Raw genomic sequence first — 22,136 nt, forward strand, 5'->3', positions numbered from 1 at the left:
AGGTCAGCGTCACACTCAAAGAAACCCGTCCTTGCTGGACGTCACCTAAGTTCAACGTGCTCGGCCCATCTCCCCCTCACCAGGTTCTTACTCCAACCTCCACTCAAGAGGAACTGATCTACTCCACCCCCTGGAGCTGACCATCTAGCCCCTAGTTCCACCCCTTGTGGGGACGTCCCTCTCCAGTGCCTCTCCGTCTCCTCTCTACCCACCTCTGTGCCTACTAAACCGACACCTCCCTTGAGGCCAAAGTTAAATGTTGGGTTTTTCACAAACCCGTCTTGACCAGCCCAGCCCAGCTTGATGCGCTTCTCCCCTTTGACCGGCCACTGCCCTTTGGCGTGCACAGGCAGCCTTCCCGTAGAGTGGCTTATGCATATCTCTTCCCTTCCTCCTCCCAGATTCTGAGCTCCAGAAGAGGAATCACAGTTTATTTTTCTCTGCAAACATTGCCAGACCCTGTCCAGTAAGCTTGTCACATAGTGAGGTCTCAGTCACCACTGGTTGAATGAATGTTCGATGAGAGTGAGGATGCGATGTGTTTAGCTGACACTTCTGCTTCATTTGCAAGAAACCCTGGTCAATAGCTCAATGACCTTGGCTGTGCCTCTGGAAAGAGAGTGTGGATTTACACATGCACGTGCCATACTAGCATATTTTAAGTAAAGAATAAAGGATAGAGATCATTCCAGATGCCAGTTTTTCCACTGATACTGAGGATCTTTTCAAAGGAAAATGGTATTTTGAAGTGGTAAAGACAATTTGGCCGTTGGTTAGGGGTTTGCCTCTTCTCAGCTGTGGCTGAGTCACTGACATGAGGTTTCAAGATACAACTGAAAATGCAAAAAGTGGTCTATTTTTCACCACTGTGTGTAAAGATTTTGAAAAAAAAGATTAGTTACTCACCTTTTTAAAATTCAAGGGAACACTTGAACATAAATGTCAGAAAACAGCCTTATATCCACATTATGAGACACCCCTGCATATACCACGTTCAGAGGTGTGAGGCTGTGGGCTTCGTTTCATGTGTCAGGGGCACCATCTTCATTTGTGCCTTCCCCTTTCATTCAACTCATCAACAAACATTAGGTGCTGATGATGTGCCTGGCCTCAGGCAACTTTCCGTTAGTCCTTTTTTGACAAAATTTAGTAGCTTCAAAATGGAAGCCATTGGCTTTCCCTAAAGCCAGCTCCTCCCCTTGACTCTGAAATCTTGGCAATGGCATCGTCCTATCCCTAGGTTTGAAGCCACAGAATATCCAAGGCCCTCGATATTTCTCACACATACTATTGCGGTATTCCTTCCAAAAAGTGCATGAACGCGTCTTTTACAGTTTTTTTTTTTTTTTTTTTTTAAAAGATTTATTTATTTATTTAATTTCCCCCCCTCCCCTGGTTGTCTGTTCTTGGTGTCTATTTGTTGCGTCTTGTTTCTTTGTCTGCTTTTGTTTCTTTGTCCGCTTCTGTTGTCGTCAGCGGCACAGGAAGTGTGGGCGGCGCCATTCCTGGGCAGGCTGCACTTTCTTTTCACGCTGGGCGGCTTTCCTCACGGGCGCACTCCTTGCGCGTGGGGCTCCCCCCACGCGGGGGACACCCTTGCGTGGCACGGCACTCCTTGCGCGCATCAGCACTGCGCATGGCCAGCTCCACACGGGTTGAGGAGGCCCGGGGCTTGAACCGCGGACCTCCCATATGGTAGACGGACGCCCTAACCACTGGGCCAAAGTCCGATTCCCAATGTCTTTTACAGTTTAAAACACTACACACATTTCTAGATCCATCTTCTTAAAATTTATAACTTAGCTAATTATGAAATAACTTAAAAATGACCCTTAAGGCATTCTATAAAATTGTCCCACCTACTTTTCTAATCTTAATATGCCTCCTTTGGGTAAACACATCCCCAGTCTCACTCAACCTCAATTATCGACTGTCTCAGCCATACCCACCTGTTCTCCTCTGTGTAGTGATGCAAGACCCCTTTCCCTGTGATTCACCCCTCCTTCCCTACATAACTACAGAAGCTATGACATTCTTCAAGAAAGAGCTTACACACGATTCCCCCAAAATCTTTAAACGACTGGCACAGAAGCAGGAGCTTCATCATCCCAGGAAGCCCCTCCTGCTTCACCCAGGGTTTCTGAAGGGTGCCTCCCTGCTGCTGGCACTGAAGGATAAAAATAGTCTCCTTTCTGGGATATATATAAAGAGTGATGACTGCCTTGCCAGGATATCACTAAACTCCAAATGATCTCCCATGTTATAGAGAAAAATAAAATAAAAAATTCTAACTGGATATCAGTTTTTATGTTTAAGAGGTTCAAATAAGTTGTCAGCCAATGTAGGTGGCACTAAAGGAAAATATAAATGATGAAAAATGGTAGTATTTGTTTACCTCTCTATTATCTATCAATGTAGCTATCTATCTTCTATCATCATCTATCTACTTTGAAAGAAAATAAAGACATCAAAAGCTTTCTTAACCATCTTTTCTTTCTAGCTCTATTCCACGTTCTCCCCATTGTCTTACCATAATATCAGGAAATGAATTAATATTTAGAAGGAAAGCAGAGGTGAATCAGAACGGAAACTTACAACTACATAAGTTTGGCTGAGAAGATTTTCCAGTATCTATACTCTTTCTTAGATTTATTTATACCCTTGACATTTTGATAGAAGACAGTGGTTTTCCCAATAAATGTCTCTCTTGAAATATGGAGTGAATTAAAAATAATAACTCTAGTGAAACTGTAGACTACTCAAGGTGAATGAGTAAAAATCACTTACCCCCAGTTGCCACAGTGATTTCACGTAGGAAATGGCCATAAAATGGAAAATCGAAGGACAGATTGACTCTCTGCAAGGAACAATACCAAAAAAGAAAATCAATAATATGAAGAACAGTAAATGTAAAATGAAGAGACTTTCACTTTAAAAAAAAAAAAAAAAGACGCATCTATTTTGTCCCACTATTATAACCTGGGATGGTAATAAAAGATATTCTTATAGTAATCAAATGTTTGAAATATGTGTAAAGAAAAAGGTTGGCCCCAGGATGGTCTGTTTCTAGCTGACCGAGAATCTGGAAGTTTCACCTCTAAGTCAAGCACCACCAGTTCTGTCAACATGGTGGGCAATTTATTTGGGGATTCTTTTTAGTTTGACTAGACTTCCCCAAAGCAACAGACCATGTTACAGATCAAGTTTTTACTTTTTTTAAACTGAAAGTTTTAAATTTAACACTATTACAGCTTACATATTCAATTTGTCTTTATATTCCATAATGAAAGGCAATTTCATGGCACAAGACTATCTTGCTCATATAGATCTAAATCCACAGATACACTTTGTAGATATAATGAGCTCTCCAGATTCAGGATATTATGTCTACTTTTAAAGCACAGAGTTGAAGGATAAAAACGCAGGTTTCCAGAGAGCTACTTTTCCTTGGTATAGGGGGAAATTTGAGATACTTAAAAAGGAAGAAATTTCACAAGTTATGCCCCTCCCCACATATTTTTCTGGAAGGGGATCTGAAGCTGTCTCTCTCTCTCTCTCTCTCTCTCTCTATTTCTTTCTCTCTCTCTCTCTAAGAAAATCAAAGCACAAAAACAAAACAGCTTTTTTGTATGTTTGAAACCAGGTATATTATTATTAAGCAAGAAATAAAAAATAGTGATTAATAATAAATCGGATCAACTCAATTAAATAAGAGGATCCAGAGGGAAGTAATGAGCTGGTTTAGAGTCCAAAGCACATACAAATAACCTACAATAAAAGGCTGCTGTGTCAAAATGCAACAATTTCTAGATTATATCTCTCACAATGTACAAATAAAAAAATTAGAGCAGCCTATCTAGATGGAATTTTGTTCTTTCCAATACCACAAATAATTGCTTTTCTATACCCATCAGAGATCTCTAATGAATTATTTGGGATGAAATTAATCATTCAAAATTTAGAGTGAGTTTCAATTAGTTTTATTCCCCCTTTTTAATGAAAGCTACATCTTCAGAAAGGATTTATCATCATTTTCATTTTGCACTGACTAATGGGAACAACAAAACCCATTTCCACAGGCATAACTGAAATGAGTGGTCACTAACAACCTTACAAGTCAAGCTTTAATGGCAAACTCATATCTCATAGAAAACATCAGGAATGATTTTACAAAGGCTCTCACTGTAGTATACTGTTTTCTCTCATTCTGATTTATTTCCACGTGCATGAGGAAACTGGTAGCATTTACAACTGCAGGCATTCTTGCTTTGGAATACAGCTTGGTTTAAGCATGTGTCACTAAAAACCCCCACCACTTACCACCCAGGAAGAACAGGACGGGTATTCCAGGAGCTTCTCAGCCACCACAAGGATTTTTGGAATTAGACTGAGAGTCATAAATATACATGCATGCTGAAGACTTCTTGAGAGGAAAACGGGCCCCCGAGACAACCAGCAGCACCCAGGGCTGCACTGAGCTCAGATGAGCGCTCCGCCCGGGCTCCTCCATGGCCTGCTTCACGCCTCCTGGAACAGCCAGTAGGAAGCTAGAGCCTGGCCCGCCAAGGCTGGCCTCAGTTTCCTAAGAGGTGTCCCAGCTCCATCTTGCTCTGCTGAATTCCTTCTCGTACTCGAGTATCAATCACGCACAGCAGGTCCCTTGTACTAGAGTATCAATCACACACTTCAGAATCCTGACGAAAGCCAGTGTCATGGACTGAGCCCTGCAGCCCATGCCAGCGGTCCTGGCTGGGGCCCGCTGGCCAGGGCGGCCTCTTGGGGCCCCGCACCTGCCCTCGAGTCTGGGCCCTGCGGCGTCCCCATGACGTCCCCCTACGGCAGCGTCTCCCAGCCCCGGTCCACCACATCCTCCCTCTCCCTCCAGCTGTGGCCTGGTCAGGGCTCCTGCCCAGCCCGGCCCTGAGACAAGGACTCGGGGGGCAGAGTCCACTTGGAGGGGATCCTCGGAAGTACTCGCTATGGGGGTGGGGAGGGAGGAGAAGGAAAGAGGAAGCAGTGGCAAGTGGTTCTGGACGTGTCAGCGCCGTGGTGGGCTGGGTCTCAAGCCCGGGGGCCATGTAAGGAAATGGGCCTTGGAGCCAGAAGGGAGCATTTGTCCATTAGCTCCCATCCCCCCTGGGTGGAGGGTCACTCTGGGGGGATTATCTCCAGCAGAGGAGGAGAGCTCACTGGGGTATGGGAGACACTGCCTCCCAGAGTGCCAGGTAAACTGAGGCAGGCAAAAGAGCTACTTGGCAAAGGCTGCCCAGGGGCTGCTCCCTCACCTAAGGGCATCCACCCTTGACCTCTGTTCACATGAGGGCCTGTGTGGACGTGTGCACTCAAGCGACCCTAGAGGCACAGAGGATAGCTGCTCACAGGTAAACTGAGTGGAAAATGCCTGAGGCAGAAACTAGACTTTGGACCCAGGTTTGACTGAGCTAAGGCAATCCTCTTAGTTACTAAGACATTAAACACAGTCACCCTGAAAGGCAAGGTTTTGAAAATTTTCATCGCTCCTTAAAATACGTACAGACAAGCACAATCACACACCTCTGTAAAAAGTACTAAAACAGAAACAAAGACAAGCTCTAGAGTTTCAGGAAGTCTGAGGCCCACTGATTATTATTACTGCTATTTTTTCTGTTTATCTGTGAATAATTTGAACTCTCCCTCTGTTTTGTATGCCATCTTTGCTGGATACAGAATTCTTGGTTGGAAGTTTTTCTATTAGCACCTTAAATGTGTCCTACCACAGCCTTCTTGCCTCCATAGTTTAACATGAGAAATCAACAGTTAGTCTTATCAAACTTCCCTTGTATGCGCTTGATCTCATTTCTCTTCCTGCATTCAGTATTCTCTCTTTGTCTTCACAATCTGACAAGTGTATGTCTTGGGGTAGGCCTGTTATGGTTTATACCAATTGGCCTGCACTGTGCTTCCTGGACATGTACATGCACGCCCCTCAAAAGAGGTGGGAAAGTTTCAGCCATTATTTCCTCCAGTCAGTAGCATTCTTCCTGGATGACTGGCTCGTGCGCTGACCCAGTACAGCTTCTAAGACAGGTGCTGGGGTGGGCTGCAGGAGGGGGCATTCCTTCATCCCTATGGGCTGCCGGCCAATGAACGCTGCTCAGCACCTACTGTACGCCAGACGCTAAAGCAGGGGCGGGATGAAGCGCTCATCAGTGCCAGCCCCTTCCTTGGGGAATCAGGTGGTGGGGCACCTGCCCCAGGGGAGAGGGTCCTGAAACCCAGGGGGGGGTGTCCTAGGACCCAGGGGAGGGGGCCTGGAACCCAGGGGGGGGGTGTCCTAGGACCCAGGGGAGGGGGATCCTCGAACCCAGGGGGCAGGGCTGCTGGACCCAGGGGAAGGGGGCCTGAACTTCGGGGGGGGGGTCCTAAACCCAGGGGAGGGTCCTGGAACAGACTCATGACACAGAACCTCTAGAAGCTGGCCAGATGACACAAGGAGGGGAGAGGAAAGTCAAAAAGACAGAGGGAAAGCGAAGTCCTAAGGGCTGGTCATGACCTGGACAAAGCGCGAGGAGAAAGCGAGGCTGGAGGGCCAGCACAGGTTTTCCAGCAGGGAGGGGGGCTGGGGACCCAGGGCCACCAAGCTCCATGGTGAATGAGGAAAGGAGCTTTTGGGTCAGATGTGAGGACTTGCTGAGCCACTAATTAGCAAGGCCTCATCTAACTGCATAATTAAAATATAATAAAATGACCCAAAACGGTGCATGAAACAAATGACTCAGCTGGAACCAAAAAGGCCACGAGAATGCTGGGTATTGGCAGAGCGAGGCAGCTGAACTTGATCAGAACAGCTGTGAGTGGTGGGCCTCCATCCCTGAGCTGAATCCAATCTCGCTGCCTAAGAAATTTAACGTACAAGGAAAAACAGTTCAGGGAAGTTGTCAGGTAAAGCAACAGAAATTAAGAGTCTGGGCAAAATTTGTATTATTTGAAGAGTGGTGGAGGTACATAAATATAAATGCCTTCATCAGCTATGTGGGATCTAAGCCCCCTCTCGATTTAGAGGTGAAGTGGACATCGCCATCCCAGGGCCCACAAGACGGAGGAATATAATATGGATTGGATTGGACTTGCTGGTATTCTACTACAGAACTCTTGTGACTCTAGCAATGGTAGAAGTTGTATCACTGATATGGAGATGGTGGCCATGGGAGTTGCTGAGGGCAGGGAGAGGGAGGAAAAGGCATGATAAGGGGCATTTTCGGGGCTTGGAGTTGTCCTGAACAATACTGCAGGGACAGATGCAGGACATTGTATATCCTGCCATAACCCACCGGATGGACTGGGGGAGAGTGTGAACTACAATGTAAACTACGGTCCATGCGGTGTGGTAGTTCTCCAGGGTGTATTCACCAAATACAATGAATGTGCCTCACTGAGGAAAGGGGATGTTGATGGGGGAGGAGTGGGGGGTGGTGGGGAGTAGGGTATATGGGAACCCCTTATGCTTTTTCAAAAAATAGACAATTTGAAAAAAAAGAAATACCTGGAAAAAGCAGGACAAAAAAAAAAGATTGGGGCAAATTTAAGGAGCATAGAGCCACATATGACTCTCGAAAAAGGTCCCCTGCTTCCCCCAGGGCATCCTGGGAAGTCGCGGCTGGCAACACAGTTGCCCCAGGACTGTGTGCTTAGAATCTGAGCTGTGCCCACACACTTCTGCCCCCTTTACATATTTTTCTTATGACTTTTGCTCTATGCTTTCTGATATTGTGAGCGATGCTAATTCTTATTTAATGGTGCAGGAATTCTAATCCTAAGTATACCCTATTCCAGCTAAACTTGTTTGTCTATTTCTCAGTGGGATTACAAAGATAAATTAATTAGCTAATGCCTGCAAAACCTCAAAGACAGAAACCTCTTAATAAGAGTTAGGAATTCGGAGTGGGCGTGTTTATAATCCTCAAAACGATTTTTGAATGTCATTAATAAAAACTACTTTTTCTTCCAAAACAGCTTCTAATTTATTGTAATGAAGCTGCACCCATGGTTCCCCTAGGTCCCTTTATTTCTTCTTTATAAGGTATAATCCTGCTGTAAGTAGTTTGCAGGAGGAAAATTAGTGTTAATTAAGCTTTTAATAATTGCCGATCCCAAGTGTTTATGCTGGCACAGGGTCTAAAGAGTATAGGAAACATTTAATTTATTCAAGACTGGAATCATGGATTAATCATTAATTTTTATACAGTTATTTTAATATACTATTTTTAATCATTAAATTTATTTCATGCTTAGGCATACATGCTTGTCTCTTAAAGCTGTCAAATAGGTGATATATTATCATAATTATTATTGATAGATATTTGCGTTATTGTTTTCCAAAAACAATTTCAAAAAGTAGATCCAGTCAATCTTGAGTCTTTTCATTTTCAGATGGTTTATTATGTCAAGTACTAACTTGGAGAAAATTTTTAAAATGTAAGCAAAGGTAATTTTTTGCTTTTATGTACATGGATAATTCCAGTAATACTAGTTTTCATCTGAAATACCTCAATAAGTAATCCTATTTCAGTAAGATTTGTTTCTGTAATAAGTTAAAAGTATTGAATAAACATTAGATAACTATGAATAAATTCAATTTCTTAATTGGGAAGTAAAATTATTCTTCCCATAAATACGTAACTGTTGACTAATTTTCTTGAAACTTAATAAGGTCTTCCTGAAATTCATGAACCTATAAATTCTGATAGCAGATTCTTTACCAAGCACAAGACCTTCAATCTGCAATCTTCTTTTAAAGAACCTAGACCCTAATGAAGCTTTATTTTTACGTTTTTGGTGGCTCTCGCCTGGCGCCTGGATGATGGAGCTCAATTCTGGAGTGAAAGAGACATGAGGACAAACACCGGCTCTGTTACTTAGGAGTTGGGTGAGCTCGTGCATCATTTAACCTCTCGAGGTCACAATTTCCTCATCTGTAAAGTCAATACTCTACTTTCAAGGGTCATTCGAATATCACACGACCACATAAACCTGGCTTTTTCTGAGCACTGAGTCCACGACGGTTCATATCAGTTCATGTACAAGGCCGTGCCTGGCATGACGACAGTTCCTCAAAATTAACATCGTAAACCAAACAAGCTCCTGATGGATTCCAGTGAACGGCTGGAAAGGATCCGAACCTGTTATTTCTAATACACAAATATATCATCACAATAGAGTACAAAGGACTAACCCAAGGCAGGAAAATAGCTTTTCTAGCAGAATCGATGCTAACGATTAAACCTTACAGTTCTGAGCAACGATGGGGTCCTTGCACTGCCATCGTGTTGAAACAACCGTAAGTGTGTATTCACTGGGGTTAGAAGAATGGAATTAACATCCCACATATCAGAAGTCTCACTCGATGTTTTGCCTGTACTATTTCATTAATCCTAAAAACAGTCCTTGGGATAGAATTACCACTCCCATTTCATATTTGAGGAAATCAAACTCAGTGATTCTCAGAGTTACCTCAAGGGGCAAGGAGGATTTAAATCCAGATCTGATTCCAACGTATGCCCTTTACCACCAGAAAAGGACCAAAGGTTTTTCCTTCTTAAAGAACACAAGGGCATCTAAACTATGCAAATTATTATGCAGTCCCAAGAGATCACGTTTAAAACAACCTACTGAGATTCTGCCGGGTAAGCTCTGGTCAGGGCTGGTGGTCTGGGGGTGCTGTGGAGTGAATGGCCCGACGCCCCAGTCCTGCCAGTGGAGTCTCCCAGCAGCCCCTGACCACGGCTTCCTTGTGCCGTTGACCGTGACTGATGTACATGGCCCAGGCCGTCAGCTCTGGCAAGCTGCGGCCGGCTGTGGCAGGAGGCCTGGGCCTCTGGGTGGCCTCTCCCCGGGCTGCTCGGGGGGTGCACGAAGGGAAGTCCAGCTTCCCCCACAGCGAGCGATCCGAGTACCAGCGACAGGACACCAGTGATCCAAGCAACAGCCACGGTTCCACCATGAGCCGCCCTCGGAACTCACACGGCATCTCTCGCACCATATTCTACACACGTCAGGAGCAAGTCACTGTGTTGGGTCCACATTCAAGGGACAATGAGAGTCAACTTTTTAAGGAGGGAGAAGGCCAAAGAATTTGCCGCTTATTTTAAAACCAAGCAGGTGGCTGCGTGGCCCCCCGGGCCGCCTAGTGACATGGCTGTGGATGGAGCTTTCTGGCCTCTGCTCCTTGCAGGAGCAGCCCTGGGATCTCCCTCCAGGTTCAAGGCCACGTCTTCTCCCACTATTCTCACTTGTCCGTGATTCCCTTACTCTAGGCTACCCGAGCCACGGTTCAGAAGCAAGCCTCAAAGTGGACACCAGAAAGGCTGGGCCAGGGCAGGCCTTAGGGCCACGGAAGCCACGGGCAGAGTGGCCAGGGCACAGGTTCTTACGTGGCGGAACGATCAGAAAGCGGGTTTTAATCAGGCGCCAGGTCCTTCTGGCCTGTTCTGCAGCACATCGCGCTTTCCAGCAACTGCTGGCTCTCCCTGGAAGCGCTCCCCATGCCTCCAGCTTAGAGCTCGTTTTATGTATTAGAATCATCGGTCCAGTCGATCCCACGCCACGTCTCCTCCTGGCCCAGGCCTTTCCCAGCTGCCGAATGGGTGGATAAAGCATTTCTTCCTGGTGCCAAGCGTGTCACCAGAGGGCGGAGGGATAGAAATCATATGCATTTGGAATCGGAAGAGCCAGCTTCAAACCCCACGGCTTCCGGGATGTGCCCGAGCCTCCGCCTGTGTCCCCACTGCTCAGGGTCTTGACCAAAGCCTGGCCTCCACGTGGGAGGGTGGTCCCTTCCACGTGCCTGGGGCTTCCGGGGGATCACACGTGGAGCAATTAGGGGAAACAGCGGCAAGGGGGGTGGCCAGCTCAGGTGGGCCGAGCCGGGCTGCCGCGGGAGGCCCAGGCCCCTCTACCTGCAGCCCTCCCGTGTTGCACAGCGAGAACGGGGGTGCCGCTCTCAGGGCTGCGGGCAGGACGTGGCATTGGGGCTGTTCTCAGGGCTGCGGGCAGGACATGGCATCGCGGCCGCTCTCAGGGCTGTGGGCAGGATGTGGCATCGGGGGCTGCTCAGGGCTGTGGGCAGGACATGGCATCAGGGGCTACTTTCTGGGCTGCGGGCAGGACGTGGCATCGTGGCTGCTCTCAGGGCTGCGGGCAGGACGAGGCATGGCTCATCATGGAGGGCCACTGCAGGAAGCAATTTGTCATCATGGTACGTCTAAGGGACCCATGATTTTCAAGGTGAGGGCTCCCTTCAATGGAAACCATCAAAACTTGGAAGATGAAGGTGAATCGCTGTGGAAGGGCTAGAGCCAGCTGCCTCGGGCCGTGAAACTCTGCACGTCTTGTCACCACGGGAGCAAACTATTTTAGCTGCATTGTTTGACCTGGGCAACCACGATGGCCAGTTTCACCCCAATACTGCCAGAACTTCACGTTCTGGTTCTGGGTAGACACAGCACTTTAAATTTTCTTTAAAATGTAATCATGATGGAACATGGATGGGCAGCCCCCAGGATGTTGGGGCAAAAGCACAGAAATGGAAAATGAGAGGAAGTGCACAGCTATGCGTGCTGGGCAGTGGTTCTAGCCTACGTGGGCTTTCTCCGTGGACTTCGCAATGGCAAATGTCCTTGGTTTATGTCCTACTTAAGGGGACTCTGTTAAGAGATGTGATGTGGGGGGTATTTTTGGGACTTACAGTTGTCCTAAATGATATTGTAGGGACAGATGCTGGACATTATATATCCTGCCATAACCCACTGAATGGACCGGGGGGAGAGTGTAAACTACAATGTAAACTATAATCCATGCTGTGCAGCAGTGCTCCAAAATGTATTCACCAAATGCAGTGAATGTGCCACAATGATGAGGGAGGTCGTTGATGTGGGAGGAGTGGGGGCGTGGGAGGGTGGGGGGTATATGGGGACCTCTTAACATTTTTTAATGTAACATTTTTTGTGATCTATGAATCTTCAAAAACAAAAAACAAAAAAAAAGTAATATAAAGCGAAGCATAGTGGAAGGATAAAGCATGCATAAAGACACCCGTAGAAAGCAGAGACAGTCACGTTTCCACAACAACCGAACATCAAGGGAGAAGGTGGGACGGGAGGCGAGACTCAGAGACCCCAGCAGCACACGCTGCTCCGGATACGCCCGAGGGCCTTCCGGAAACAAAGCGGCAGCTCCCATGCTCCTACTGGCAGCACTTCTCTAAAAACGACACTGCACCCCACTCTCACAGCTATTAATCTAGGCACTGGAAACCTCATTAAGAGACTCTAATTGCCATCGACAGGGGATGATCAATATGCAAATATACAGACCCCGGACCGGCTGCTCCTTTCAGAAATAAACCCCGTCAATTGAACGGATTTCCCGAGGTAGAGATTCTAACCTTTTCAGCATGTTTTTTTTCTGAAACAGCACTGAGCACTTAGCCCTGCTTATTGATGCTGATAAACCAGGGCACCTGCAGCTGCCCGGCTCACCTGTGCGAGGCTAGAGCAGGCCCGCTGCAGTGCAGCGTTGGGCCTGCACCTTCGAGGCTCCAGAAAGTTCCTGCTGACTGGCTGGGCCTGCATGTGCAATGTTTGGAGATTATTCCAGTTTGTTCATGAATATCCACGACGCAGGCAGAGGCCAATCTCAAGGGTCCAGAGACAGCGCCAGAGGGTTGGCGCGGGGGCCGTGGGGAGGGCGGATAGGTGGAGGGAGGGCGAGAGCCAGGAGCACCCCCCTGCACTGTCCACCCTGCTCGAGAAGCCGGGGCGCGGCCACCTGGCATCTTGTTAAGTGCAGACTCTGATTTAGAGGATCTGCGAGGGGGACCCCGGGGCTGCTGCCCTCGTCCATGCACCCACTTCCAGGAGCGTCACAGTCAGACAGACAGCCTGGAAAACCCCACAACCACTGCGGGGTCCTTCTGCAGGTGGGATAAAGGGTGAAAGGAGGGCCTGCTTTACGCTGGGTAACATCCCCAGGCTTTGCCTGGTAGCACACACGGCCTGGCTGTTTCCACTTGAGGACCTGAAGCAGAGATACGTGCCGGAGGCAAGGGTTTGCAAAACCTTTCTGTGGCCCCGGCACACCTGCGGGACGTTGCCCCTGGACCAGCACCCCTCACGCAGGCCAGGAGCAGTTCATGCAATCCCAGAGGCACCGAGGCTTGAAAAGGCCCTCCTCCCGGGGCAATTACAACCCGCTCTGCTTCCCCTGCCCAGTGCTGCCCACACGCTAAAGGTTTGCAAGACGGGATGCTTTCCCATGTGACTGATGCCGTAGAGCAGCGTACCAGGCCCTGCCGTGTGATTTATTCCCAGGAACAGCCTCTGTCATCGCCCCCTTGTTAAAGGTGAACACAGCACTGAGGAAGGAGCTGGTCACCAGCAGGCAAAGCCAGAGGCAAAGGAATTCTGGTCCGAAGTACCAGCACTCACACATGCAGGCACTCTTCCGCTCACCTGGCGTCTTAAGATTTGAACTCAGTGTCTCTGAAGTTCATCCACATAGAGAGGAAGTCATTTACTACTAGGCAGCGGGCTGGAATGGACTCTCAGGCCAAGTTCATATTTGGAAGCTTCGTCTTCCTTGTTAACTTTCTTAAAAGCAACCATTCTAAGGTTCACAGGATGGAGGAATAGAGCATGGATTAGAGTGGACTTACTGATATTCTATTCATGAACTATTGTGATTAGTAATCGAAGAAAATGTGGCATTGGTGTGGAGAAAGTGGCCATGGTGGCTGCTGGGGGTAGGGAGTGGGAGGAAGAGATGTGATGTGGGGGCATTTTCGGGGGTTGGAGTTGTCCTGGGTGGTGCTGCAGGGACAGTTACTGGACATTGTATGTCCTCTCATGGCCCCCTGGGTGGACTGTGGGAGAGTGTGGGCTATGATGTGGACCATTGACCATGAGGTGCAGCGGTGCTCAGAGGTGTATTCACCAAGTGCAATGAATGTCTCATGATGATGGAGGAGGTTGTTGTTATGGGAGGAGGAGTGGGATGAATGGGGTGGGGAGTATATGGGGACCTCATTTTTTTTAAATGTAACCTTAAAAAAATAAAGACAAAAAAAAAAAAGAAAACTTTTTTATTTTGAAATAATGTTCAGTTTTAAAAAGTGCCCTAATAATGAAAGATCCTTCCTCCATAAACTTGGTGCAGATTCACCCGTTTTTGACATTTTTGTCACACAGTCCAACTTCTTGGGATTTCAAAAGCTAAGTAAATTAAGGCGTCTCAACACAACCTCCAAGAGTTGTTTCCTTAGGCCAGGCGCCCCACCCCAGCACCCACCCCAGCCTATTTATCACAACAGGCCCTGAGCGTGCCTTACTTCTCGGCTGGCTGTTACAGGATCAGAAATCTCTGGCAGTAGCTCTTGAACAGAGAGGGTTTGTATGGGTCCAGTTCCAGTCCTATTAGCACTGAGCAGAGCAGCAGAGAAAGGGCCCCTTTCTAGGGCCGGGTCCCAGGCACAGAGACAGTTCTGAGGGAGCGTTCAGAGACAAACTGTGGGAGCCTGGCAGTTCTGCCTGGGAAGCTTCCCAAGCCCCTACCCCAGCAACAGGCTACAATTTGCTAGGAACAGACAAAAGAAAAGACATTGCATACAAAATATTTTTTAAAGTTACTATAATACTGACTTGCCCAGAAAATCTCAATCCCCAAATGCCTCATGTCTTTGATCTTCTGTAATTTAATATTTTCCAAAGAATTAAACCAACTTGCTCTTGGTTATATTCCTTCTTAAGGAAGGTTTTGCTCCATTTATATTTTGCTAACGTTCCTATGCTACAAAAAATGTTTCTTGTAGAAGAGTCATGTGAAATTTTTATCATTTAATAACTTGTTGATGAGAATATGTTTTGCAATCATGTTATCTAAAATTAGGCTGTTGCGGGTCTTTGTAGACTCAAGGAGGGATCTCAGAAGAGATGATGAAAACTAGGCTGTAGAACAGAATCCAGAGCAACGGTAGCAGTAAATGGTCTTATTTATCCTACCTGAGACAAAGGTCCCCTTGAGCAGCCTTTATGATTATGAAAGGTTGGCATGAAACCTTCTAACTGGGATTCCGAGAAGTTGGAAGCATTTACTTTACTCACATCTTTAAAGAGCTGAGTAAATATTTATCCACCAAGAATTATTTTATGCCCATTCCTGGTAGAGAAGAGGTATAAGATTATCCCCTATGACCTCCTCTAACTTTATATGAAGAGTGCTGCCAGCTGCTACTAATGACCCCATAGGGGGAAATGAGATTAAATCCCAGGGAAATATGATGAATTATGATATGAAAAATTTTTTAAAGCATGTTTTTCCTTTGGAAAACTAAGGATTTTTATATGCAGAAAAGTTGGTCATCGTGAACTTGGTGGGACTAAGATCTTCAAGAATCTCCAAAGTCACTCAGGTCTAAAATGCGGGTCTAGGTTCAGGAAGGGTATAGGGGTACCGTAAATGGTTGGCAAAGTGCACCTATTGATATAATTCTAAGAGCAAACAGAATTCAGCACGGAAGAGGTGGCTTGAGGCAGGTTGAACCTGCATGTGGAAAACTATCACTGGAGAGAAGATGGGTGGTGGGAAAGTGCCACATTGGTCTTGTGGCATGGAACAAAGGCAGGCTATCAGATGATGCTTCCTAGGACCAAGAGATCATCTCCAAGTTGGTAAGGGATTTAACCCTCATGGCAATAAAAATAACATATTCATGGCACGATGTTAAAATGCTTAAGTATAAAGTGCCATAATCTCTCTTCAAACTTGCCATGTGCAGTAGACAGGATGGAGACCGATATGATCAGTTTTAGTGGAGGAAGAGAGTGTGTAGGGATTTGGGGCTTTGCTCAAGGCCTCACCCTGAAATGCTTGGTTTTTCACCCCCACACCCCCCGGCTTTTTAAAACAATTAACTGGCAAATACCTTGAAATGCAGTCTGTTTATCAGGAAGCTGAAGAAGGGCCTCAGCTTTTTAAAAAGCTCCAAAGAATTCCATCAATTATCTTATAATTCTTGGTGTTGTGTTGGTATTTAGAATTGGATCAGAACAAGAATACAAGTACTATAGACTAAAATAACACCTCATGTTATTTCATCATATATGTAAGGACTTAATCATATCAAAATTAAATGAGAGAGACACATCTGGACACAACTCATGCCAGTCTGTTATGAAACTAGACAAAATCAATAAGCAAAGACAAGTGAACACAGTCTGAGGAGCCGTTTGTGTTTTAAATTGAAAAGAGGCAATTCCGAAGAGATACCGCAGCAAGATTTTTCAGCCAGTCATAAGTAGAAATAAATAAAAGTGACCTGTTGTCAGATACTGTGAACAGATAACTTGGGCAAAAATGTGTGCTCTAGAAACTAGTATAAGAAAGATTACAGGAAACAGACTTGGTGCAGTGGTTAGGGCGTCCGTCTACCACATGGGAGGTCTGTGGTTCAAACCCCGGGCCTCCTTGACCCGTGTGGAGCTGGCCCATGCGCAGTGCTGATGCGCGCAAGGAGTGCCCTGCCACGCAGGGGTGACCCCCACGTAGGGGAGCCCCACGCGCAAGGAGTGTGCCCCATAAGGAGAGCCGCCCAGCGCGAAAGAAAGTGCAGCCTGCCCAGGAATGGCGCCGCCCATACGGAGAGCTGACACAGCAAGATGACACAACAAAAAGAAACACAGATCGCCATGCCGCTGACAACAACAGAAGCGGACAAAGAAACAAGACACAGCAAATAGACACAGAGAACAGACAACCGGGGTGGGGGGGAGAGAAAAGAATAAATAAATAAATCTTTAAAAAAAAAGATTACATATTATATTGCCTTTTGAGTTAATCATTTAGAAATCTAAACTCTTAACTGATGCATAGAAAATATGAAATGGTGCAACACTAGAAAACAACTGACTAAAGTCAGCATGGGCAGCCAAATTTAGCACTTCCCAATATCAACATTATGTAAATGTAAGAGCAATAGAAATGCTATGGAGTATTTTCCAGAAAATAGTCTCCTTATGACAATTGTAAATAAAGGTTTACTGTGTATGTTGCACAATGCAACTCTTTTTTTTTGCATTTACATTTTTATTAAAGTTAATAGATCACACAGAATGTTACATTAAAAAAAAAACATGAGGTTCCCATATAACCCACCCCCATCATTTTTGTATTGTATTTTTTTGAAGATATATACATCACAAAAAAGGTTACATTATAAAAAACATAAGGGATTCCTGTATACCCCCAATCCCCCCAGCCCACTCCTCCCACACCAGCCACTTCCCCCATCACTGTGGCACTCATCACACTCGGCGAACACATTTTGGGGCACTGCTACACCACGTGGATAACAGTTTACTCTGTAGTTCACACTCTCCCCCGGTACATTCAATGGGTTATGGCAGGATGTATATTCCAGCATCTGACCTTGCAATATCATTTAGGACAACTCCAAAATCCCAAAAATGTCCCTCATCACATCTCTTCTTTCCACTCCTCGCCCTCAGCAACTACTGTGGCCACTTTCTCCCTGTCAATGATACAATTTCTTCTATTATTAGTCACAAAAGTTTTATAGTAGAATATCAGTAAGTCCACTGTAATTCATATTTTATTCCTCCATCCTGTGGACCCTGGGATGGTGATGTCCACTCCACCTCTGTATTGAGAGGGGCTTAGATTCCACATGGCTGATGGATGTGGTTCTCCTGCTTGCAGTTGTAGGCACTCTCAGTTCCCTGGTGTGGGGGTTGACCATCTTCACCTCCCTGTTAGCTGACCTGGGTAAGTCCAATGAACCAGAGAGTAAGAGTTGCAACTCTGCTGAGACTTAGGGCCTAGCTAGCACATGGATAGCCCAGAGATTCCAGTCTCTTGGGTGTACACCAACCCCAGTGTCAACCACAGGTTCAGTAAAAGTGACAGAAGAGGCATGTGTGGAAAGGTCACAGCTGAGTCCAACTCCATCACACTCAGGGACACAAATTCCAAAGTAGGACCCACTGGCGAGGCACTGAACTCCAGAGCCATCTGCCATGACCATATCCCTGTGGGTCTCCGTAGCCCTCAGGGGAACCAGGACCTGGGGTTGTATCCACTTTGGCTGTTTCTGGGGTCCTCCTGAGGAGTGCATAAGCGTGACCCCTCTGATGACCTCCTGACTCTTTTTTGAAGACTCTTAGCCGTACACAATGCAACTCTTAAGATTAAAAACAATCACATCAAAAACCACACAAATTGCATCAGGAAACTTGCCTGTGTTAGACAGAGAGAGAGAAAGAGAGAAAGAGGGAGTGGGAGCAGCACTGCAGCCATTTCATTGTGCAGGCGCCTCTTAGAGAACCAATCTTCACTCCACAAATAGAAAGAAACAATTTCCTTTTCAGCCAATGTACAATGTACAATGTACAAAGAGCATGGTGGCAATTTGCTGGGCAAAAAAATCATATAGATGTGACATAAATACCTAGACAAATGGCTATAGATCTACAGCTCTATCGATCTATTATCTGTCATCTATCATCTATCTGTTTGTCTGCCTTTATCTATCTACCTACCTTCCTACCTAGCATCTTCCAAGAGAGACTTAGGAGTGGGTAGAGCTCACTGGTTGAGCACCGTTTTGCATCCCCTAATACCTCCTAAAAAAAAAGAGGGACTCTTAGAGGCTACTGAACTTATTTGTGTTTTTTTTTTTTTTTTTTGGTACAAAATAAGGACTCTCAAATAACAATGCCTTATAATTGCATTGTTCTTTGGAGGTTTTCAATGTCCTGTCATATCTATTTCATTTTCATCTTGAAAATAGCACTGGGCACAGCTAAGGAAAACAACTCTTCTTTTTCAGGTTACAATGTGGAAGTTCAGGGAGGCCAGAATTCTACCCCAACCCTGAGCTCTCTGCCCAGCACACAGGTCCCTTCTGTAGGAGCCGTGGCCTGGAATCCCGTAAACTGTGGTTCCAAAAGGCAAAATAATTCAGATGTGTCTGTTGCTCACTTTTTTTTTTTAGGAGACAGTGGAGATTGAACCCAGGACCTCATACATGGGAAGCAGGTGCTCAACCACTGAGCTACATCTGCTCCCCAATGAGAGTTGGTTTTTTGTTTGCTTTTAGGAGGTACTGGCGATTGAACCCAGGACCTTGTACATGGGAAGCAGGGGCTCAATCACTTGAGCTACAGCCGCTCCTGTAGCTTTTTTTTAAATCCGCGCCACCTTGCAGCTTGCTTGCTGTCTGTTCTCTGTGTCTATTCACTGTGTGTTCTTCTGTGTGTCTGCATTTATTTTTTTATCCCCTGCCCCCTGCAGCTTGCTTTGTTGTCTGTCCTCTGTGTCCATTCACTGCATGCTCTTCTGTGTGTGTTTTTTTTTTTACTTGCCTCCCTTTTTGTTATATCACCTTGCCGAGTCAGCTCTCTATGCTGCTTGCCAGCTGGCAGCTCTCTGTAGTGTGCAGGCTGGCAGATCTCCATGGTGTGCAGGCGAGCTGCCTTCACAAGGAGGCCCCAGGACACGAACCGAGGGCCTCCCACATGGTAGACGGGAGCCCAGCTGATGGCGTCACTGCCGCTTCCCTGTTATGCTTATTTTTAACCAAACATTGTGCCCCACAATAAATTAATATAGATATATAAGAAAATCTCAATATGGATACTCAAGAAAATCTCAAAACTGTAGAGTTTGAATAGTCCACACAGGAAAGAAACAAGTCCTGACTGTTTCCTAGGTTTACAGTCAGAAACTTCTACAACTGTAACCTTCAAACTGTGCAACTTTGACTAAAGGAAAAAAAAAAACACCTCCAAATAAGTGTAAGCATTTGAATATAAAGTGCCTGGCTCATTGCTCGCCATATGGTAGGGATTTATGCAAATTTTCACTTCCCATTATCTGGGAAGGCGTGTTCCTTGCTTTAACCTCGCAACCGCAAAGCTAGGTTTTAACAGCTGCCTTTATTTTTTACTGTAACAGTTTTAGAAATGTTATTAAAGCCAATAGGACAGGGGAGAGTTTTGAAAGAACACATAATCAAATTACATTATACGTACTATAATATAAATACTCGTGATTACGGCTCAGATTATAACAGGGAAGGGAAATCGGCGTGTTTTGGCATTTCCTCTGTTCTGAAAGTCAAAGACATGCTTGCGGACGGGAGTGGGGAAGGGAAGGCTCTGCTCTGTTCCCTCCTCTTTCTAAAATACTCATCTGTGACTCCCAACTACTGTTTGGCCCACACTGGCAAGGGGTGGTTGCGGAGCGAAGGTTTTTCTTCAGCAACGTCGTGTCCAGGTAATGCAGTCCCCACCCGGCTCTCCCCCTGCAGGAGGCTGCGAAGGGGGTCTTCAGAGAGGCCCCGTTGAGCGCGCACACCGCCACCTCCCGCTTTCCAGCTGGCTTCGGGCCTGCCCCGGGAGCGCTTCCTTTTCATCCTTTACCTCATCTGTCACGGAAGGTGTGTCCTGGGAAGGCAGAGGACATCACCTGGTGATAAGATTTGAGAGACGCCCCCTTTTCCCGTGAAGGGTTCTGCTTGAATCCCAGAGAGCTTTGCACCAAGGACTCAGACATGGGCAAAGCTAGCTAATGAGGTGGCCCTGGGTTCCCCTCCCCCAGCTTCCCTCGGCTTGGGGGGCGCTGGGGAAGGGGCGGTGGGCTCGCCAGCCCCTGTGTCTGCTGGGGGCTCGCGTGAGCCCCTGGGCCTAACAGTCCCCTAATACCACGTGTCTGTCCTTATCGCTAACAAGCTGATTTCTGCTCTGGGGGAGGCGTCGTGGCAAGGGAGGGACAAACAGGGCAGGGCTGGCAAGGTGAGGGCAGGCAGGGGCTCCCCACAGCTGCGGAGCGTCCTGCTTCATGATCATAACTAAATGGAAAGGACGTCTGTAGGAAGCTTTTAAAACGTACTATCAGAACTAAATTTACAAACCCCAAGATACAAAACTTAACTAAAGGGAAGGCATCCATCCACTGGAGACTTTTTCCAAAGAAAAGGAAGCTAAGTAGCATTATCAATCCAACTGTAAATGGAAATGTGTGTGTGAGTGTATGTGCGTGTTTGTGTGCGTCAGTGTTTTTGGTGTATGTGGGTGTGTGGGAGTACGTTTGTGTGCCAGTCTTTTGTATGTGTGTATGTGTCTCAGTTATTTGTGTATGTGTGTCAGTGTGTCAACACTTTGGTGGGAAGGTATGTTTCTGTGTGCGTATGTGTGTTAGTTTGTGAGTGTGTGCATTGCATGTGTGTCAGTTATTTGTGTGTCAGTGTTTTAGTGTGTGTGGGTGTGTGGGGTGTTTGTGTGTATGTGTCAACTTTTCAGGTATGTGAGTGTGTGCATGTGTGTTCCATTGGCAGTGATGGGGAGAGTGGCTCTGTGATCATTTTCTTTGAAATACTTGATAATGGATTCAGTACTCACGAACCATCAAGACACCAGGCATAATGGCAGTGTAGCTAAAATAAAGACTTGTACCAATTATAAAAAGTAGCATTTAATGCATGTAGCCCCAGGTAAGCTACAAGGAAGCTCAAGACCTTTCATTTGGGCTGCCTCAAGCACTGAAAGCCACAGAGAAGGTCATTCCCACCCTAACAAGAAAGGGACAGATCATCAACAACATCAGGCTTTTCTTGAGCCTGTCAGAGAGTGGAGGCTCCAAGGCAACCAAACCACCAGCTCCCAGGAGGGAGGAGTCAGGACTCAAGGGAGAGCAGGGGAGAGACGGTGCTCTTAGGGCACGTCAGGAGAACAGCTCCCCTTGACCTGACCACGGCTCCCACTGCCCAGCGCCGGCACACACAGGAGCCCCGGGGGAAGCCCGAGGCCATGCACCAGCATTCAGACGTGCGCACCCTCGGGGCTTGGGGAGACTGGGGAGACTGGCAAAGGCGGTGAGTTCCAGGGGGGCGCCAGGCTATTCTAATCTCGCCCACCTTTCCCTCCTTTGGAAGACCTGTCCTAGAGCCCACAGTGAATCATCTGTGAATCGGTCTTCTTTCCCGGCGAAAAGGGATGGTGGGATGCAGCAAGGAGAGGTAGCTTTCTTTGTGTGGCAATTTAATATTAATTATGAGTTCCAAAAAAAGACATTTGATTATGTTTGTA

The 22,136-nt window shown here is 46.5% G+C and overlaps 1 protein-coding gene across 2 annotated transcripts in view; it reads right to left on the minus strand.

The window, feature by feature from the left end:
- PLXDC2 (plexin domain containing 2) overlaps positions 1-22,136 on the minus strand; it is a 425,672-nt gene that overhangs the window by 191,802 nt on the left and 211,734 nt on the right. For both annotated transcript variants that reach the window (XM_058297885.2, XM_058297886.2), the window contains exon 4: positions 2,788-2,857. In XM_058297885.2, the coding sequence (XP_058153868.1) occupies positions 2,788-2,857 (70 nt within the window). The remainder of the gene's footprint in view (positions 1-2,787; positions 2,858-22,136) is intronic.

This window comes from Dasypus novemcinctus, chromosome 5 (genome assembly GCF_030445035.2).
Source record: "Dasypus novemcinctus isolate mDasNov1 chromosome 5, mDasNov1.1.hap2, whole genome shotgun sequence".
NCBI classification, from domain to species: domain Eukaryota; kingdom Metazoa; phylum Chordata; class Mammalia; order Cingulata; family Dasypodidae; genus Dasypus; species Dasypus novemcinctus.